The sequence below is a fragment of the Pristis pectinata genome, chromosome 4 (assembly GCF_009764475.1).
Source record: "Pristis pectinata isolate sPriPec2 chromosome 4, sPriPec2.1.pri, whole genome shotgun sequence".
NCBI classification, from domain to species: Eukaryota; Metazoa; Chordata; class Chondrichthyes; order Rhinopristiformes; family Pristidae; genus Pristis; species Pristis pectinata.
The window spans coordinates 99,543,253-99,565,899 of record NC_067408.1 but is presented as its reverse complement, the minus strand read 5'-3'; the positions used below and the strand labels follow the sequence as shown (position 1 = coordinate 99,565,899).

The 22,647-nt window shown below is 39.6% G+C and overlaps 1 protein-coding gene across 1 annotated transcript; it reads right to left on the bottom strand.

Annotated features, from left to right (window-relative positions):
- Nucleotides 1-4,107: 4,107 nt before the first annotated feature.
- chmp2bb (charged multivesicular body protein 2Bb) lies at nucleotides 4,108-22,291 on the bottom strand. The gene is made up of 6 exons (XM_052013915.1): nucleotides 21,926-22,291; nucleotides 14,455-14,546; nucleotides 13,931-14,125; nucleotides 9,997-10,099; nucleotides 7,656-7,762; nucleotides 4,108-5,937 (listed from the first exon to the last, which is right to left on the bottom strand). Exons 1-6 carry the CDS (start codon nucleotides 21,957-21,959, stop codon nucleotides 5,827-5,829), a joined length of 642 nt encoding a protein of 213 aa, XP_051869875.1. The 5' UTR covers nucleotides 21,960-22,291; the 3' UTR covers nucleotides 4,108-5,826.
- Nucleotides 22,292-22,647: the final 356 nt, after the last annotated feature.

The following is a 22,647-nucleotide window of genomic DNA, read 5'->3' as shown; positions in this document are numbered from 1 at the left end:
TGACATGCTTTTTCTATTTCTAGCTGTAACTTATAGTCCACATCCTGGCTGCTGTTAGGGGGCCTATATATCACTGCTATTATTGTGCTTTTACCCTTGCCATTTCTTAGCTCCACCCATAAGGATTCCACTTCTTCTGACCCTATGTCCTTTCTCTCTATTGATTTTATATCATTACTAACCATCAGGGCCACACCACCCCCTCTGCCTACCTTTCCTTCTTTGCACCCCAAGATCCATCTGCACATCAATGCTCCTAAGGGTCCTGACATTTACTTTACTCTTTCCTCTGAAGTTTGACCTCCCAAAACACAACAGCTCACATTAGTCTGGATTAAAATCCATCTGCCATTTCTCCACCCACATTTCCAAATGTTCTATATCCTGCTGAATTCTGTGACAACCTTCCTCACTTTCCACAACCCCACTAACATTGTAAACATCGGTAAACTTGCTACTCAGCCCATCTTTTTCATCCTAATCATTGATGTACAACGCAAAAGATGACCCAGCACTGATCCTTGCAAGGCCACTGGTCACAGACCTCCTGTCTAACACAACTCCACCACCACCCTGTCTTCTCTGGCCAAGCCAATTTTGAATCCAGTCTACCAAGTCTCCATGGATCCTGTGTGCCTTAATCTTCTGCCTACCATGAGGGATCTTGTTGAAAGCTTTACTAAAGTCTATGTATATAACATAACCTGCCCTCAGTCATCTTTGTCACCTCCTCAAAACTCAATCAAGTTTGTAAGACATGACCTCCCCTGCACAAAGCCATGCTTGCTATTCCTAACAAATCTATTTGATAGGAATAGTGAGCATGGCTTTGTGCACTGAGTTCCTCCAGCTCCTTTGTGTGTTGCTCCAGATTTCTAGCATCTGTAGTCGCTTGTGTCTCTAATAAATCTATGATTTTTCAGATGAGAGTAGATCCTATCGCCAAGAATCTTCTCCAATGATTTCCCTACCACTGATGCAAGGCTCGCTGGCCTATAATTTCCTTGTTTGTCTCTTTTTCCCTTCTTAAATGGAGGAACAACACTGCCTTCTCCAGTCCTCAGGGATGTCACCTGTAACTAAAGAGGATACAAAGATCTTGTCAAGGCAATAACAATCTCCTCTCTTGCCTCTCTCAATAACCTGGGATAGATCCCATCAGGGCTTGGGGACATACCTACCTTAATGCTCTTCATGAAACCCACCACCTCCTCCTTGATATTAATGTGCCCTGGAATATCAGCATATACTCCAGTGATCTCACTATCTTTCATGTCCTTCTCCCTGGTAGATATTAATGCAAAGTATCATTTGGTACCTCACCTACTTCCTCTGGTTCCAATCATAAGTTCCCTCCTTTGTCCTTGAATGGTCCTACCCTATCCCTCATTACCCTCTTGTTTTTAATGCATGTATAAAGTGCCTTGAGATTCTCCTTAATCCTACCTGGCAAAGACATTTCATGGCCCCTTTTAGCCCTCCTGATTCCTGGTTTAAGTTCTCTCCCGCTTCCTTTATACTCCTCAAAGGCCTTGACTGATTTCAGCTTCCTAAACCTTACATTTGCTTCCTTTTTCTTTTTGGCTAAATTTGCAACATCTCTCGTCATCCAAGATTCCAGAATCTTGCCATCCTTGTCAATTCAGGAACATGTTAGTCCAGAATTCTGACCAATTGGACTTTAAATGACTCCCACGTAACTTACCCAATAACAGCCACTCCCAATCTACTCTCCCCAGCTCCTGCATAATAATGTTGTAATTAGCCTTCCCCCAAGTTAGCATTTCCTCCCACCCCCCTACCAAGGTCCAGTCTTCTCCTTATCCATAACTATCTGAAAATTTACAGAGTTATGATCACTATTCCGAAAATGGTCTCCCACTAAAACAGGCTCATTTACAATACAAGGACTAGTATGACCCCTTACAGGGTTGGATTATCTACATAATTTGTCAAGAAACCCTCCTGGATGCACCTAACAAATTCTGGCCATCTTAACCTCTGGCACTAATACTGGTGAAGTTAAAGTTGCCTACTACAACTACCTTGTTGCTTATACATCTTTCCATAAACTGCTTACATGTCTGTTCCGCTATCTCCTGCTAGCTATTGGGAGGCCTGTAATAAGACCCTATTATACTGATTGCAGCTTTCTTATTCCTAAACTGTCCCTATAATGCTTCACAGGATGAGCTCTGCAGGATGTCCTAAGTGCCAGTGTGACATTCTCCCTGATCAGTTGTGCAACTCCCCGACCTTTGTTATACCTCTCTTTATCACATCTGAAATGGAACATGGAAAGGGAACAAAAAAGACAAAATGAAGAGGCATTCAAAACAAATGAATAAACAAAAGCAGATCGGAGGAAATCATGAACACTGAGAAACAGGCACAAAATTGAGAGAGGGGAGGCAACTTATAAAAGGCAATAAAAAGGGAATGAAAGTGCGAGGAGATAAGAATAGGAGGAAGTGACAGAATTACTACAAAGAAATTAGAAAGGAATGAAACTATGGTTCAAACTGGAAGAAAGCAATTCAACATATTTCTTGTAAAGGCATATAAATGAAAATGTACTGCTATGTTATTTTCAAAACTTGTTCCTCTCTGCCAATGTAGTTTTTTTTTCCATCTCAGTTTTTAATAATTTAAAACATTTAAAAATTATTAAAAGACCATTAGTGGAAAGCACTCCACAAAGTAATGAGTCAGAATTTTTAAACACTGCATTAAATACAAGTAATATTAAGAGGCAATATCATGAAGAACACTTACCTTAGTCAGGTGTAGCATGTTAGTTAGATAAGAAGCTATCAACACACAATTATCTGCATACATATTAGCACACACTTTGGACATACTTAGGAGTAACATGTTATTCATTTGATGCTGCTTAACATGCTGAATATTTCCAACATTTTCTGGTTTTATTTCAGATTTCCAGCGCCATTCGGTTTTTGCTTTTCATTTATTCATCTCTTAAGGCTAAGTCTGATTGATCACGGAAGCACATCAGCACCAATATCCACGCAACTCAATTTACCAAACAGGTTTTAGTGCACTTTAAATCTACTCTACAAAGTAAAATCATGGCCAGAATAATAGCATGGCATATTGAAGTGAAGTCTATACAGCTTCAGTTGGATAATACTTTTATCATTACAAGAGATAACATTAATTTAACTTGAGCATTAATTAACTACCAAATGCAATTCCAACAACGGTCCTTTAAAATAAGGACCAGAATTTATTTCATATATGTGCCATTATCCCAATAATGTTAAGTAATTAAACAATGATTATAATTTAAACATGGGAGGAATTTTCCAGCAATTTTTTCCATGAAAAATCATATGCTCTTCATAATTGTGTTTGCAACTATACATGCATGTTTATAATTTTGTAAAATAGAAAAATAAAAACAAACATAGGGAGTCAAAATGTCTGCTATATTGTGGCTTATGAATCCAGAAAACAAAGTTGCCTTTTCTATTTAGACTTCCACTGCACGGAAAGGAAGGATAGGAGAGAAAAATACTTAACCAGTGATTTAATCTCAAAATCTGTGCACCCAGGAAAGATGTGCTTTGATAAGAAGGCACATGCAATCTTTTCCCAGAAAATAGGAAAACAAAGCTGTTTCGAATTGAAGAATTAAGATATTTATCTTGCAATTTTATAAAGTTTAAGAATACTGAAAATGTAAAATTTACACACCAGATTTTAAAAAACATTTCATCATAGAAAACAGCTTAAGAAGTCTTTGAATAAGCAATTCATGGCTTAAGTTACATTTACAGAGAAATAAGGACATGCAGAGTAGGCCCTACTTGTGCCCTCTATCAAAGTTTTTTTTAATATAAATGCATTTACAGTGTGTGGGCATCTTTGGCCACTTTTTATTCCCACTCCTAATTGTCCCTTGATCTGACTGGATTACCACAACATTTAAGAGTTAAAAACATTGCACTGAATCTGGACTCATTCAAAAAAAACACTTTCATGGTGCAGACTTTTTCGTAGCAACTAATTTTGATTATTGATCGATGAAAAGGTTTCCATTAATCCAATTGAAGCATAAAATAATGTCCACAAATAAACACCAGCTCCATGCGAAATTATTTAATTAATAATTAAAAACATTTCAGTTGTGAGTATTCTACCTACATACCTTGGACATTTGTCCAGACGTTTGCATTCAACTACATCAAAGCAGGTTAATTATTTGGTTTTAATTTTTTACTTTTTTCTTCTTCTTTTCTGTTCACAAATTATCTTTCTCCAGTTGGATAAAATGTTGTGGAATTCTTCATAGCAAACAATCTTGGTTTTTTTCATTAATCCAGACCAAACAGCAGATTTCGGTTTGCAATCAAAAAGAAACTACATACCTATCAAGATTCACTTAGCAGCTACAAAATCCATAACATCAAAAAGATGCATTTTCTTTCAACTGCTTGATCTAGGAATCAGAGAAGTGTTCCTCAATAAGGTTCACTTCATAAGTAGTTGCTAGTAAAAGTAGTCTGTGATGGAGGAACATAACTAGGTCCTCAAAATAGAAAATACATTGCTCCTGCAATCACCTTTTGGTTTCAAAAGTATTGAAAATGTTCAATGCATACTCAAAATAGTGCATCAGTAAGCACACATCAAATAGCAATGTGAATGGTTGAGTAATTTACTTAACAAGGCCTGTAAACAGATTTAATAACCATTTTAAACATTGCAAAGTCATTGATGTAAAATGATTTTCAGCATCATCATTTCTACAGGTTTATGACCAATCCAAACTGCTATTTCTTAAATTTGTCAGGAGTTTTTTCTGTACACATTACCTATGCGTGCAGATTGTAATTACAGATCCATTATATCATGGCTACTGCAAAGAAATTATTTAAATTTCATGTCCAGGATTATTTGGGCTATTGTTATGTTATAGACACCACACTCAGTCTACTACCTATAGAGTGTGATGCTCAACTGGTCAAGCTGAAGTAATTTGCCAGCTGTGCTGTGCTTTTGAACATACATAGTTAATGTTCAGTGTATCTCTGATCAAAACAAATGATCCTATGTTTACAGAGAAGCTTATATGGACCTCTGAACACTTTTTAAATGTGGGTTCATTATAGCTAACTCTTCTTCTGCTTTTAGTGGTCTTGTACCACCAGAATTCTGGATGAATAAGAAAGAAATCAAAACTCAACCCAAGTAATAGTGTTGATCCATGTTGTGAAAATGCAACTTCCGTACAACATCCCAACATCAACCTTAGTAAGTTAGACCTCAATAAGACCAGATGCTCATAATAATGTTCAATTGTTTCAGTTTATACGAAATCACTCTAAATACTCAACTGTTGCCTGCATCATTGCTCACCGAGATATAAATTTAGATTACACTAGAATATTTGTTAAACCATTATTGCATTTGTTGACAATCATTTCTTTCCTTTCAATCTTATTGGGAAACTACAACAAATGGCTTGTTAGATGTGAAATGAAGCCAAACACTTTAAGGACAATGTTCTGATATACATTTCAGTCATGCTGTCTAAGCATTACTAATCACACACACTTTATTTCCACTCTAGAAATCCTTGAGTTTTTTTTTAAGCAGCAATATGTTATTAAGGTAGGCAGAGTCTGTTTTTAGATTATAGGCTTAGAAATTAGCACTTTGTTAAAGTTATGCAAGGATATCCACAATGCTCCCAGTAATTATCCAATGTCCACTTTGAAGTAAATCCCAATTAGTTAAGGTAAAAGGCAATCCCCATTGAACAGAAAAAAATTCCTCCTCTCCTATTAACAGGTAGATCAATTAGTCCACTCCCAAAGCTTTCAGCTGTCGTTCAATTTCTTCATCTGAAATACCAGATTTAGATGTTGATGCTGTAGGTAGACCTTTGGCTGTTGATGGAGCATTAGCCATCTGTTGGGGAAAATAAATACAGGTTTCACTCACATATAATGTACTTCACTGTCAGATGGTACCTTATATGGATTTATCAGTTAGAATCCATTATGGTTATTGATTGTTCTGATCTAAAGGTCATTGGCCTGAAACAGTAACTGTTTCTCTCTCCACAGATGTTGCCTGACTTGCTGACTACAAGCCACCCCCAGGTTATGAACAGGTTGTTTTCTTGCAGAAATCCATAATCGATTTTGTCCATAAGTAGGAAAATACACAAAATCACTCGATATGGTAACCATAGTTTCACAGTATTGTAATGAATGGTGCCGATGAGGGCCAATTAACATGAACGTTTATTTATCGTCTTCTCCTGCCTAGCTACAATGGTACATAATCAAGATGCTGCACGCTCAATGGCTGGTGTTGATCAGCTTGAAGTACTAGTGCATATTACATTGTTTAATTGAGTTTCATTGTACAAGTATCAATAGAAGCGATTGCTTGTCAATTTCCAAAGCAACTCTCTTAAGTGGATTCCTACTGTGAAACTGGCAGCCTGTATTCTTAAGAGACAATGGTGTCAGATTACTGCAGGGAGGTTATATGTAAAGAGGCTTTCTTCCCAACCCCTCCCCCCCCCCCCAAACACTAGTTCTTGTTTGAATTCAATAATATATATGGGAGATCATTTGTATGTACAGGGTGTTCATTAGTCAGGTGTTAATAACCAGGGGAGGGCCTGTATTTCAGCAATCTTTGTTTTTATGCAGTAACACATGTTCTGTTTTACTTTTCAGTATTAGTATACAGCGTTCCTGCAAGTCACAGATTGTTTTTTTCCCCTGCTGTAAAGAATGGTTAAAAATGTTTGCATCTCAAACTGTAAAATTTGTGCTGGTTCAATTTGGAATATTAATATAGAATTTTAATATAGTTAGTGCTGTTTTCTTTAAAACTGCTAAAAACTCATTGAACTCCACCCCCCGCCCATATACACACACCCACAACCCTTACCCATGTTGTTTTGACAGATTACTTTAGAGCCTAGCTGATGTAATTCAAGTAATTAGTACAGTGAAAAAAGCATTAAAGCCAATTGTCTGATTGAGCATCCCTTCTTCTCAAATCCTACCCTTAAAAGCTGATAAGCTGCTATTCGTGTTATAACTGACACTTTAAAATGCCAGACAGCACAAATGCACCATAAAAGCAGAATATCCATGCCACAAAATCTGCAGTACACCAGCAGAACACTTCAATCTGAATATTGAACATGAATATTTTCCTAATTACCTTCAATGTCTATCATGCATTTAGTATCGTACTTGCCACAAAAAAAAAACACAACAGCTTTATAACTGGACACATTTTGAAGGCTGCCATTCTTATAGAATTCCAAATCATGGCAAATGTGTTTTATTGCTTTTTTATTTAAAAAATCAATTAATTTGATTGGACTGAATTAAATATTGATGCAAATTTTCTGCCTGATGGCATCTTTTCTGAGATTTATCAATTAGAAATCATCTTGATTGTTGAAATTTCGTCATGCTTTACACCAAAGTTTTTTCCACAGGTATGCATCAGTGGAGAAGAGGAATTACAATTATAAAACAAACTGTAATTATCTTCAATTTTAGGGTTTAGGTTAGGAGAATTATTTTTTGGTGAATGAACAATATCTACAATAAGCAAATGAATAAGAAATGGCTGAAAATGAAGTAGGTAAATACCTTTCCAGAAATCTCAATTCCTATTTCATCCAGCACCTGGTTCACAATGTCTTGGCTTTCTTCTTCATCTCCTGACTCATCAAAAATGTCATCTAATGTATCATTCACTGAAAGAAACCATATATTTATTTCTATTAAAAGTGGCCCCATCACATAGAACAAGAACATTACATTTGAGACTGTAACTACAAGAGTAAGAACACGAGTAGCAAAAGGCCATTGGAGTCTGCTCTGACATTCAATAAGAACATGGCTGATATCCTATCTCAACTTTAGTTTCCCAACTTATCCTAGTAACCTTTCTTTCCACCATATCCATAGACCACTGCACGATGCTCATGTTCATTTTGCTAAAGAAACAAGGATACACAAAAATATTCGACATACTAGTCAAATAAAACAAAAAAGTAAACAATTCTAAGATTGATTATAGCACTTGTCTGGAAGCTATCTAAAGCATTAAAAAAGTGTATTACTAATTAGATTCTACATGTACAAAACAAACTCCTATTGAATCTCTTTGCAACACTGGAATCTTTAATATTGTTAGTTTGCTTGCAGTGTCACTTCATAAATGTGGTCCATTTTTACCTGCTGTGATAATGGTTCCACCCCAATTCGCTCAATCTATCCAGTCTCTGCTTTCTTTTGGCCAGGTACTGCATCTATTCCGTACCTCCTAACTCTAAGTAAATACTCCAGCACCAACATTTTTCTAGTCTCAAGTAGGAATAAATTCATGCTCAAAACAAAACAGCAAGCTTTCTTTCCATGTTCTTCCATACAGTAATGCAAGATGCACGAGTCCATTTCATCAAAGAAATACCCTGTGTGCATTGAGTAATCACAGATTTGTTCAAATTTATTCAAAATGCAAATTACTACACAAAAATCTTCAGAATACTATGCTAGAGTTTTTCTTTAAAAAGTACAGCACTCAACTAATTGGATACTAATTCTTTCATCCCATTGAGACACAGAGGACATGCAAGGGATTCTGATAACTCCATCCTCAACCTGCCCTTAAACATTCAAAGATCAACCAGCTTCCTCCAAAACAACCTTATCCCAAGTGCAATAGCCTGCTTTTATTCAGCTATACTCAAAACACAGCATGTTTGACAGGCTTCCCTCAACCATGAAGAAAAATATAATCAATAGATATTCATTTAAATAGTACTAATATTTAAGGCATTATTGACTTTTTTCATCATTGCTATTATATTTAGGAGACTGTTGAATCTGAGATTACTCAATGCACTCAGGGTATTTTTTTATTAAACACATATATAATGGCGCAACTTATAAACGTAACTGATTCATCTATTTGTATAACCTGTAATTATCCAACATATCCCACAGATCACTTTCAGCTATGTTAGTCATTAATGCTTGTTTATACATGGGACTAATCCCTACTTCCAGCCCAACCATAGTTCCGCTGCCTAATCGTCCCTACTCCTATCAAGCTTAAGTTCTAAGAGCAGGATACTAGGTCCCTTACAAACCCAGAGAGAAAAAAAAATCAAATTATTCCAGTTCTCATATCTTGCCTGATCTACCCCTTTCACCTCCCCACCACCATATCATGCTCAGCTCCTCTCAGCCCGCTCCACTTCCATGCATGAAGGGAAAAAAGGAGGCAGACGCCTCACTTTTCTGTTCTAAATACCAATATGATCATTTCTATAAAAATTGGAAATTTTAATTTTCAATTTCATTTTGCAGATAGGCAAATGGGGGAAGCAGCTGAAGCACAGAAAACCTTTGTGGTCAGTAAGCAATGACATGGGAGATCATCTAACATTACGTAACATGAGAATTCATCATTACCAAATGAAATAGTTAATCCTTACTGAATATTAAATATTACATATTTGCATGAGACCACCTTGTCCACTTGTCTTATCTTACTAATACACATATATTAAGATTTTAAAATCAGCCTAATTATGAAATTGTGACATACGTTTCAGATAGAACTATATTAGAGGAGGGAAATAAATAATTCAACAGTACTTTAAAAAAGTTGCTTTTTGTGCAATCTATAAATTGTACTCCCCCCACCCCCGAGAACAAAATAGACAAAGCTAACGATTATAATAGAAGTTTCACTGGAAGTTCTCTATCTTTTTTTGTTATGTATGGGAAGTAGAGACATCAGGAAGTATTCAGATTTCAACTGACCTGCAATGTTTCCCTTTAATTTAAAATTCTTTATTTTCACCAAGTTACATTGCTTGGCACAGAAAATCATGAAGCCCAAGTTTCTCCCAAATAACAGACACATTTCATCAAACCATTCTTTTGTGAACATCATCTGGAATACACTTGTACTTACTCATTTCTTCTGTCATTTCCATTTTCATGTTTTCCTTCTGGAAATTTTGCATAGCTTGTAAGGTTTTCTGTGGATCCATTTTCTTGTTCACAGTTTGCATTGTCTGAAATATAAACCATATTTTTTTCCTTAAAAAGATAAGCTTTTATTTTGGTGCATCTTAGAATAGAAGTTATGGAACTGTAGAGGTTCTAAATTGAAAATCAATCCTTCTGTATCCATTTAAATTGCAGACTGTTTACAATGGGTCTGATTCTAACAAAGTTCACAATAGGTTTCTGAACTTCCATTACTCATATGCTGCACAGTTTCGATACAAAATGAGAAAAATGTATTTTAGGCAAAGATATCCACCAGCAGAAGGTGATGAAAGGTGACTTTACATTACTCAGACTTGCTCTGAAAGCTTGCATTTGAGCAACTTTGCCTTGCCTCGGTGAAAACTTAGACATGGAAAATCTATAAGCTAGGCATCATGGTTTGTATCACCTTTTCCTTTACAATGTCGAGGATGGTTTAGAAGTTTAGAATGCATTTTTCTGTTAGCAAAATAATTTTTCAAAATTACATAGTTAAAGAGAGCAAATGATCAGCATGAAGCATAGTAACATTTCTCTAGTGGAGCTGAAAGCATTATCAGTTTATAGCGAATAGAAATCAAAATAGATGTGGAGGATGTGCAGTAATCTGGGACTTACCTGACTGAAAAAGCATTATTGTATCTGTATTCTCAGTGAATAAGGCAAACAGCAATGTTTAAATTTCCTAAGTGCAGTATTTCTGGTTGTTGATAAAATTTTATAAGTTCTTTGTGCTTTCTATAATTGTTTAGAGTTGTAAGAATGTCATATAGTCAGCGTGTTACTGAAGAACATTTTCCTGACTTCATTACCTTTAGGCAAATCAGTGCCTCCCAAACACATAAGAATTCACTCTGACCAGCTTCCCACATGTTCTCCATCACTCTCGCTGCCACACAAAGCTAAACGATGGATGGTAGACAACAAGGAAATACCATGACTCAAGTGTGTGATCCTGATGTCATCTACACAGTAAAAGCCACCTGCCACATGAAACATGATAGAGCAAACAAATGATGTGCCGAGAAAATGCTTGTGCTGACTTGACACCACCACAGTGGGTGTCAAAATCTATAATGGTACAGTATTTGCCACCAGTTATAAAACAATCACCAGAAACTTCAGAAGGAAGAGAAAGCAACTTTAATACCCTTGTGCCATCCAAGCTGCATGTAAAAAAATCTAATTCAAATGAAATATCATCAACCGTCCCACCACCTAATTTTTCCAGTCATTGACCATCACAACTTCTGCTTGCCACAATATACAAATAGAAACCACACAAAATAAACATATAAACAAATTACCCTTATACATTTCCTTAATGTTTGTCCTAGTGCAGTGTTACCCCAATGGCTGCAGCATGGCTTGTTAAAAGCCACTGACTTCCAATGAAGGACACTATAAAGTGTCTGACCTGACTACTTCTGGGTCTAGAAGGCCCAGACAAACTAGTTCATCTTGGCATGGACTGACTGGTTGATGAAAATAGAAAGGGTATTGGCACAAGATCTATCACTCTAATAGAGGATAATAACTTTGTGGTCCATGAAGCAACTGTTAACGACAGATACCTACCCTACTGTGATACGCGCCCCTTTAAACACTGTGATCCATGGCCTGAAAATGGCAAACTTAACTTGCACAGCAGCAAACTGAGCTTGTACTGCAGCAACAAAACTTTGGTGGCTGCTGCTTGCTCTGTAAATGGAATTTACAAAATCAGCCAGACACTGAAGGATGGTTGGGTCCATGAAAGCTTGAACTACTTTGACCAACAATTTCAACACTGGAAAGATGGGATCTAAGTGTTTATGCAAAGCCCTATGCCAGGCTGATGCTGGAATTCACCTTGACATTCAATGCTAATTTTTTGACAGACTAATCAATGCACCATGAATTTCACTGTGCATACTCATCATCCTTCCTCTATTGACTGTCAAGTTAACATCGCAAAGCCCTTATCAGAGTCATATACAGCAGAACCTGTGTGTGACTTCTTGCTCGAGCGAGCTGCTACTTGTGCCTTCCCTGGCCCCTGCCCTGGTTGCAGGTCAATTAATGTCTCCTCGGATGTTAATCCTGTCTTTATGTTATCCTCTAAATTACACACAATGTCATTATTTGAGCTGGTGGCTGCAAGCATGGAAATAACTGCCAGTGCAATTTAACCATCTCCGTCTTCTTGAGCACAAGGACATAAAGAAATGCAAGATTAGATCATCCAGTCCTGCGAGCCTGCTCCTCCATTCAATAACATCATGGCTGACTTTTCAACCTCAGCATCACTTTCCTGCACCAAGCCCATGTCCCTTGATTCTATTAATGTACAAAAACCTATCAATCTGTCTTGAATATATTCAGCTACTAGGCCTCCAAAGCCCTCTAGGATAGAGATTTGAAAGGCCAACTCCATTTTTTTGAGATTGAGTTCGAGACACACCTACCAGGAAAATTGTCATCTGCTGTTAAGGCCCATTAGAATTTTGTATGTTTCAATGAAATTACCTCGCATTCTTCTAAACTCAAGAGATTATAGACCCAGTCTGTTTAATCTTTCCTCATACAACAAACCCACCAGCCCAGGTGTCAATTTGGTCAACCTTCAATGCACTCCCTTTAATACGAGTTTATTCTTCCTCAGGTAGGGAGACTAGGCCTATACGCATAATTCCAGATGCGGTTTCACCAGGGCCCTATATAATTAGAGGAAGACATCACTACTCATGTATTCAAATTCTCTTGCAATAAGGCCAACACTCCATTTATCTTCCTAATTGCTTACAGTACCTACAAGTTAATAACCTAGAAGGACAACTAAATACAAGGACAGTGGCCACAGCCTCAGCTAAAGACATACCAATAATGGGTGGTAGCTCCTCCTTCGGGCAGTGGGGGGAGAGGGGCGTGAATTACACGAGTGCACCTGTCTGCTCCACTGCTGCTCCAGGCCATGTGCAACCTTTGCCAGTATTTTCCACTAACCAGAGCAAATGAAATTAATTTCCTATACACCCAGGTTATTCGTAAAAACTAATTAAGGAAAGATAAATATTCTGTAAAACAGAACTATTCAATGAGGAAGCTTTGTACAAGATTTCAACTAAAGATAAATTTTATCACTTTTCTCATATTGTGGAGCTTCTGATTTTGAGCTGAAAATAATTTGAGTTCAGGCTTACCTTAATTTTAACCTCTACTATTTTGAAATTGTTGATAGAATTTATGAGCAAGGAAACTATAAATTATATGGCATTATGAAACTTAAAAGTGTTTTCCTTCCATTCTGTTTGCGTAGGAGTTGAGGCCAGGAAAATAACAAAATAACACCTTCACATCAGTCGGTTTCTGACTGCTTTCAAAAAAGCATTCCAGTCATACAGCACAAAAACAGGCTCTCCAGGGTGTGGTAGTAAACTGGAGCACCCAGAGGAAACTCATGTGATCACAAGGAGAATGTGCAAACTCAACACAGACAGCCCAGAGGTCAGGATCTAACACAGGGTTGCTGGAGCTGTGAAGCAGTAACTCTACCAGCTGCACGAATTTTTGGCCTCAAAGATTGCAAGGCAACAAAAAAATGAATCCCATTGCAAATGGAAAAGGTAAATATCAACATCCATTCTAACAAGGTGAAGGCACATTTCTCAATTTTGATAAATTTTAGCCTCCTACTATAAAATCAGCAAACTTACAGCTACTGTACTCATTAAAATCCAACAGTTCTTAAACATTAGACAATACATTACATTTTATTTAAATCATAAACAGTCTTCATAGAGAGATTAATAAGCAAATTAATCATGTTTTTATCACTGTTGCAAATGTTACTTATATCTTTTTTTAAAATATACCTTTGTTGTGGTAGCCATGGCACCAGCCATCTTCATCTGTGAGTTCATTAGTTTTGCCTGAGTGGACATGGAAGTAACCTTTGAACTCACAGCATATGTTCGGGTCTTTTGCTTACGCAGTTGCACAAGTTGTTTTGCAAGAATCTTACAGGCATCTTTATTGCCAGACTTGGCCATTTTCTTGATTTCCATTTCCTAATTAAGTTCAAATAAATATTAGTAAACACAAAAAACTGGAAATCTAAAATTAAAACAGAACATTTTGCAAATATACAATAGTTTTATTAATAACTGTAAAAACAAGATTTGGATTAATCTATTCATCAGGTCACAAACTGGAAGCATCACCAAGCCTTTACCTAGTGGTTAGATCTGACTACTCCTCTCCAGATTTAATATCTGAGATAATATCAAAAATTTCAGATTTAGCCACATCAATATTTATGTTGATGAAAAAGGGATCTTGGATGTCTACTGTCACATTCGGCCTAGAATTTCATCAAGGTGATTTCTGACCTACTTACCAGCTGTTTTTCTTGCTTCTCTAAACCTGCTCTATCTCTGGCTATCGATCTTTGAGTACCCCTCAGCTCTCGATTCTGTTCCTTTATTACATCTGGAAGGCAATTGAGAATATTTTCAACAAAATTGTGCAGTTAACAATGTCACTTTGTCTCAAAAAAAAATCAGCAATTAGTCACTTACTGACATTCATTGTGATTAGATTTTGTAACACATCCTTGCAAACTGCTTCACAATTTTTAAAGAAAGAAAGAAATTGGTACTTGAAATACACACTCTCCATTAGGAAGAAAGATGAGAATAAGTGATTCTTTAAGCTAGGTCTGGTGTTTCTTTTCTTGTACACTTGGGAGTATTGTGTACAATTCTGGTCACTGTACTACAGAAAAGATGAGGTAACAACAGAGAGAGCACAGAAGAGATTCACCAAGATGTTGTCTGCAATGAAGGGCTGTAGTAACAAGGATAGATTAGATGGGTTGGGTTTATTCCTATTGGAATGTAGGTTACTGATGGGTGACATTAGAGGTTTATAAAATGATGAGGGGCATAGATTGGATAGATTATCAGAGTCATTTTTCCAGGGTAGGGAGTCTAGAATTAGAGGACACAGGTTTAAGGTGAGAGAGGAGAAATTTAAAGGAGTCTAAGGGTTAAGATTTTTCACACAGAGAGTGGTTGCTATCTGGAACAATCTGCCAGAGGAGGTGATAGAGGCAGACACAACTACAAAATGTAAAAGGACATTTGGATAGGTACTTAGATAGGAAAAGAGTAGAGATATACAGGCCTAATGCAGGCAAATAGGATTAGTGGAGATGGACAGACCCGAAAGGGCTCATTTCTGTGCTGTATGATTCTACAAAGTAATAAAATTAAATTCTGAAACCAGTCAGTAGCTAGTACTCAAGATTATAAACAATCATCCATCTACTTTGATTCCTCAAGGAAGTTAAAATTCTAATGACTCAACACCCTAAGAGATGGACTGAGCTTGAGAAGCACAAATGACAGCAGGTGCAGAATTGCTCTGTAGTAGCAGCTATAGGATTCTAACTGGCTGAACTTCAACAGTACTTCTGCACATCCCTTTGCAGTCCATAATTCTGAAAGATCATAGCCCAAATTTAATCTGTGGATATCTTGGTTACATGGAATGCATTCCCTGTGTGAAAAATTTAGGCTCAAATTTGATTATTAGTTATTTTCCAGTAGTTTGGTTCGGGACTCTTAACCACAATTAACTACAAATCATACATGAGCAAAAATAGTCAATAATTAATATAATATACTTCATGTCATAGTGCTGTAGTCTGTGGTCAGATCTCCTTACAACATTCTCAATCACAACACATAATTGAATGTATTCATGTGCAAGTGACTAAACCCAGAATGGGTCATCTCTCATCAAACTAACAGAATACTGTATCTCACCATGAATAATTCATGAAATTCTTTTTTGGAATCAAGATCAAAGCCTATTATTCCAATGAAGAGCATGACTTTTGTGGGACAGGATTTATCAACACTTCTTTAAAAATTAACTTTCAGGATCTGGATGTCACTGGCAAGGCAGGCATTAAATTGCCCATCCCTAGTTACCCTGGCGAAGGTGATGGTGAGCTGCCTTCTTAAACTGCTGCAGTCCTTCTCCACTCTCACAGTGCTTTTGGGGATGGAGTTTCAGCATGTAGAGACAATGAAGGACAAGTAGATATTTCCAAGTCAGGATGGTGTGAAACTTGCAGGTGGTGGTATGCCCAAGCACATGCTGCCCTTGTCATTTTTGGTGGTAAGATCTGCAGTTTTGAGGAGGTGCTGTCAGAGTAGCCTGAGCAAGTAATCATAGTCTATTTTGTAGATGGCACACACTTGTTGAAAACTGAGTGCCAGTGATGGGGCAAATGAATGTTTAGGTTGTTAATGTGTTGCCAATCAAGTGGGGTGCTTTGTCCTGGATGGTGTAGAATTCATTGATACTGAACTCATCCAAGGAAGTGGAGAGTGCTTCACACTCCTGATGCATTTTGTAGATGGTGGAAAGGCCGAGGCCTGTCACGTAATGAGTCACTGTCTGTAGGATACACAGCCTCGGACCTGCTCTAGCACCCAAGTTATTGATGTGGCTGATCCAGCTGAGTTAATGGGAACCCTCAGGATATTGATGGTGGGGGACTTGGCAATGGTAATGCCATTTTATAGATGGTTAGAATCTCTCTTCCTGATCATTGCCTGGCACTTCTTAAATGCAAATGTTATTTAGCACTTCTCAATCCATGCCTGATTGCTGCCTAAGCCTTGACTCCAAGCACTGGGATCCCTTTAACACTCATTGATTTCAGTTTTACCAGGGTGCCTTGATGTCGAATCCAGTCATGATATCAAGGGAATCACTCTCACCTCACCGCTGGAATTCAGCTCTTCGGCCCATGTTTGGACCAAGGCTGTTAGGAGGTCTGGAGCAAAACAAGTCAAGTGAAGCCCAAACTGGGAATTGTTAAGAAGGTTACTGGTGAATTAAGTGCCATGATAACACTGTTGATAATAGCTTCCATCACTTTGTTGATGGAGGGGCAGTACTTAGCCAGTGGATTTACATAGAACATTACAGCACAGTACAGGCCCTTCAGCCCACAATGTTGTGCCGACCTTTAACCTACTCTAAGATCATTCCATCCATTCCCTCCCACATACCCCTCTATTTTTCTATCATCCATGTGCCTATCTAAGAGTCTCTTAGAAGTCCTTAATACATCTCTGCCTCTACCAGCACATTCCACGCACCCACAACTCTCTGTGTAAGAAACTTATATATCCCCTCCGCACCTTCCTCTAATCATGTTAAAATTATGTCCCCTCGTGCGTGCCATTTTCACCCTGGGAAAAAGTCTCTGGCTGTCCACTCGATCTATGCCTCTTATCATCTTGTGCACCTCTATCAGTTCACCCCTCATCCTCCTTCACTCCAGAAAAAAGCCCTAGCTCGCTCAACCTGTCCTCATAAGACATGCTCTCCAATCCAGGCAGCTTCCTAGTAAATCTCCTCTGCACCCTTTCTAAAGCTTTCACGTCCTTCCTATAGTGAGGCAACCAGAACTGAACACAACTCTGGTTGATCTAACCAGGGTTATATAGAGCTGCAACATTACCCTGATGCTCTTGAAACTCAATCCCCCAACCAATGAAGGCCAACACACCATACACCTTCTTAACAGCCCTAGCAACTTGCGTGGCAACTTTGAGGGATCTATGGACTTAGACCCCAAGATCCTTCTGTTCCTCCACACTGCTAAGAATCCTGCTATTAGCCCTGTATTCTGCCTTCAAATTCAATCTTCCAAAGTGTATCACTTCACACTTTTCTGGGTTGAACTCCATCTGCCACTTCCCAGCCCAGCTCTGCATCCTATCAATGTCCTGTTGTAACCCTCGACAACCTTCTAACACTATCCACAACACCACCAACCTTCATGTCATCTCCAAACTTACCAACCCACCCTTCCACTTCCTCATCCAAGTCATTTATAAAAATTACAAAGAGCGGGGCTCCCAGAATAGATCCCTGCGGAACACCACTGGTCACCGACCTCCAGGCAGAATATGCTCCATCTACAACCACCATCTGCCTTTTACAGGCAAGCCAATTCCAAATTCACACAGCCAAGTTTCCCCGAATCCCATGGCTCCTGACCTTCTGAATGAGCCTATCATAGTGAACCTTATCAAACACCTAACTAAAGTCCACATACACCACATCCACTGCTCTACCCTCATCAATGTGTTTTGTCACATCCTCAAAGAATTCAATCAGCTTGTGAGGCACGGCCTGCCCCTCACAAAGCCATGCTGACTGTCCCTAATCAGACTATACTTCTCCAAATGCTCATAATCCTGTCCCTAAGAATCTTTTCCAATGATTTACCCACCACTTAAATAAGACTCACTGGTCTATAACTCTCAGGGTTAGCCTTGCTCCCTTTCTTGAACAAAGGAATAATATGTGCCACCCTCCAATCACCTGGTACAACTCCTGTGGCCAGTGAGGACGCAAAGATCATTGCCACATGCTCAGAAATCCCGTAGTGTCATGGGATATATTCCGTCTGGCCCCAGGGACTTATCTATCCTAATGTTTTTCAAAAGTTCTAGCACATCCTCCTTAACATCGACATGTTCTAGCTTATCAGCCTGTTTTACACTGTCCTCACAAACGTCAAGGTCTCTCTCACAGGTGAATACTGAAGCAAAGTATTCATTTAAGAACCTCCCCTACCTCCACTGACTCCAGGCATGTTTCCTCCTCTATCCCTAATCGGTCCTACCTTCACTCTGGTCATCCTCCTGTTCTTCACATATGAGTAGAACGCCTTGGGGTTTTCCTTAATCCTACTCGCCATGGCCTTCTCATGCCCCCTTCTAACTCTCCCATCCATTCTTAAGCACCCTCCTGGCTACCTTGTAAGTCTCTAGAGCCCTGTTTGATCCTTGCTTCCTAAACCTTATGTAAGCTTCTTTCTTCCTCTTCACTAGATATGCCACATCTCTTGTCAACCATGGTTCCTTCACCCTACCATCCTTTTCCTGCCTCAATGTGACAAACCCACCAGTTCAGGTTACAAAAGTTTTGTAAACAGGACATACTCAGACAACCTTCCACACTTTAGTGCGTATGCCAGTATTGCAGTTGTACTGGAACAGCTTGGCTAGAGGTATAGCTAGTACTACCGCTGCGATGTTGTCCAACCTCATGGCCTTGTTGTGGAAGGGTATGGAAGCCTTCCAAAGGAAGCAAATGTAGATTATTCAGTATTTTGGCTGAAGATGATTGTGAATGGTTTTATATAAATCAAAGTTGGCACAACTAAGCTGAATGCTGCATGCAATTGAGAGACACCAAGGAGAGGGTGAGATTAGGCCACAACAGAATTTAAAGTCAAGGTCCGAACTTAATTCATGGGTAATAGAAAGACAATTAGTATGCAACAGAATGTTGGCCTGTATTAAAAAATAATTTGAGCACCAGAGAAGAGATTTCTTGCTCCAATTATATAGGGTCCTGGAAGAGATCACATCAGAAATATGCTTTGGTTCCAGTGTAACAGTCACACTGAAATAGATCACACACCACAATCTTACCAAAATCTTGTTGCGAATGGTGATGGGTAATTAAACAGCTAATGCTAAGAGGAGGCGCTAAGAACATTCCCATCCTCAGTACAGGTCTTGTCACCTTACCTAGGAGTTGATTGTGTGCAGCTATGAACCACCAAACTGATTCCTAGAAAACTGAATGATCACAGACTGGACCTGAACCCTCTCAAGTTTAGATGAATAAGAAGTGATTTCATTGAAACACACAAAATTCTAAAGATGCTTGACAGGGTAGGTGTGGAGTTGCTGTTTTTCCGGGCTGGGGTGTCCAGAACTTGGGGTCAAGATCTCAAAATAAGAGGCAGGCCATCCAGAACAGAGCTGAGAAGAAGTTTCATCACCAGAGGGTAGTGAATATTTGGAATTATCTACCCAATGGAGCTGTGGAGAATCAGCTCAGCTGCTGAGAATATTCAAAATCAAGATCAATGGATTTTTAGATTTTAATGGAAGTAACAAACATGGTGTCAAAGCAGAAATGTGGTGTTGAGGAAAAAGAGCAGCCATGATCTTATTGAATAGCAGAGCAAGTCTAGGAAGCGAAAAGGACTAATCTTGCTTCTCTTTCTTATTTTGACTGTACACAAGTGGGAACAATGTGATGGATGAGCAAAACCCTTAAGTGCAATCAAGTACAGTAAAAAGGAAAGAAAAAAAAACTGCTGTAAATCCAAAATAAAAACAAGATGCTAGAAACATTCAGCTGATAGGGAGCATCTGTTGGAAGAGAAACAGAGCTAACGTTTCAAATGGAAGAGCATCAGAATTTTTAGGTCTTTGAACTAAAACATCAACTCTGTTCCTCCTTCTACAAATACTGCCTGACATGTTGAGATTTTTCAGTGTTTTCTGATTTTATTACAAATATACAAAGAGTTGCTTGGACTAGGTGGAGTCAGTGGGGGCTGGAAGTCTGGAAAGGTGTTAATTAGGAATTACAAAATCAGGACAGGTGAAAAAAGTAATCAGAAAATTCTGGCACCATAAGGACTGAGGTAACAGGACAATAATGACACAAGCATTTAAAACAAACTAATTGATCTACATACATACAGAATAAAACATCAATTCATTCTTGCATCTTCGGTGATTCAACCTAACAAAATGATCGTAACTGTCATAAATGCCTCTTAATTCCAGCAGTAAGAGGCATATATGCCAGAATTTTCGATAAAAGTTTCTTTGCATTTAAGAGCTTTCCAACAGAGATCAATAAAGAGCAACATACATATATTCTGACATTCACTACCACATTGGTGTTCTAAATACTTGGAATTTGTTCACAATCTTTTGTCTAAGTAAGTGAGAGACGTGCACTTGTATCGAGCCTTTCCTGTCCCATTCAGAAGCTGCTTTGCCAGCCAATGAAGTACCTTTTTAAAATTACCATTTGGTCTTGACCAAAACCTTAACCCCTGCCCCCCACCCCCCCCAATCAACCATAGGAGACATAGGAGCAGAATTAGGCCACTTGTCCCTTTGAATCCGCTTTACCGCTTGATCATGGCTCATTTATTTTTTTCCTTTCAACCCCATTCTCCTGCCTTCTCCCCGTAACCTTGGACACCCTTATTAATCAAGAACCTATCAACCTCCGCTTTAAATATATCCAATGACTTGGCCTCCACAGCCGTCTTTGGCAATAAATTCCACAGATTCACCACCTTCAGGCTAAAGAAATTCCTCCTCATCTCTGTTCTAAAGGGATGTCCTTCTATTCTGAGGCTGTGCCCTCTGGTCCTAGACTCTCCCACTACTAGAAACAACTTCTCCATCTCCACTCTATCCAAGCCTTTCAATATTCAGTGGGCTTCAATGAGATCCCCCCCATCCTTCTAAACTCCAGCGAGTACAGGCCCAGAGCCCTCAAATGCTCCTCATACATTAACCCTTTCATTCCTGGGATCATTCCCGTAAACCTCCTCTGGACCCTCTCCAATGCCAGCACATCCTTCCTTAGATATGGGGAATAAAACTGCTCACAATATTCCAAATGTGGTCTGACCAACACCTTATAAAGCCTCAGCATTACATCCTTGCTTTTATATTCTAGTCCTCTCGAAATAAATGCTAACATTGCATTCGCTTTGACTCAACCTGAAAGTTAACTTTTAGGGAGTCCTGCACTGGGACTCCCAAGTCCCACTGCACCTCTGATTTCTGAATTCGCTCCCCGTGTGTAAAACAGTCTGCGCCTTTATTCCTTTAACCATATCCGACCGGGCCTAGAGTCAGATCCAGCCCGACCATCGGGCTCCAGCTGGGGCTACAGTCACGGGGCAATGTGTCAGGCTGTTTAAAAAGGACGCCACCGCCGCTCACCTTCCGCCGTCTTCCTCTTCCCGAACAGCGACATGTTCCCACCGCGCTCCGGCCCCCGTCACCTAGGAAACGACCAGCCCGGAGCCTGCCCCGCTCTCACTTCAAGCCTGAGCCGTGGCCTCCACAGCGTTGCCGCAGTCTCAGCGCCGGCCGGCCCACCCAGCAAGATCTATGCTCGCTAACTTTTAATATTTCTCTCCTTCCTGTTTCCGCTCCTTTATTTCATTTTCTCCTTCCTCAATTCCCAGTTTCCCCAAAACCGGTTCGGGAGCCGTGTTACCGCGCCCCCCGGCGGCTGGGATGACACCAGTAGCGCCAGTTCATGACCGCCGTCCGGGAGCCGTGTTACCGCGCCCCCCGGCGGCTGGGATGACACCAGTAGCGCCAGTTCATGACCGCCGTCCGGGAGCCGTGTTACCGCGCCCCCCGGCGGCTGGGATGACACCAGTAGCGCCAGTTCATGACCGCCGTCCGGGAGCCGTGTTACCGCGCCCCCCGGCGGCTGGGATGGCACCAGTAGCGCCAGTTCATGACCGCCGTCCGGGAGCCGTGTTACCGCGCCCCCCGGCGGCTGGGATGACACCAGTAGCGCCAGTTCATGACCGCCGTCCGGGAGCCGTGTTACCGCGCCCCCCGGCGGCTGGGATGACACCAGTAGCGCCAGTTCATGATCGCCGTCCGGGAGCCGTGTTACCGCGGCCCCTGGCGGTTGGGATGGCGCT

Coding starts and splice junctions, on each gene's coding strand:
- chmp2bb (XM_052013915.1), bottom strand. CDS start 21,959: ATGTCGCTGTTCGGGAAGAGGAAGACGGCGGAAG. Junction 10,100..13,930: donor CCATGGCTACCACAACAAAG/GTATATTTTAAA, acceptor TTTATATTTCAG/ACAATGCAAACTGTGAACAA. Junction 5,938..7,655: donor GAATTGAGATTTCTGGAAAG/GTATTTACCTAC, acceptor TTTCCCCAACAG/ATGGCTAATGCTCCATCAAC.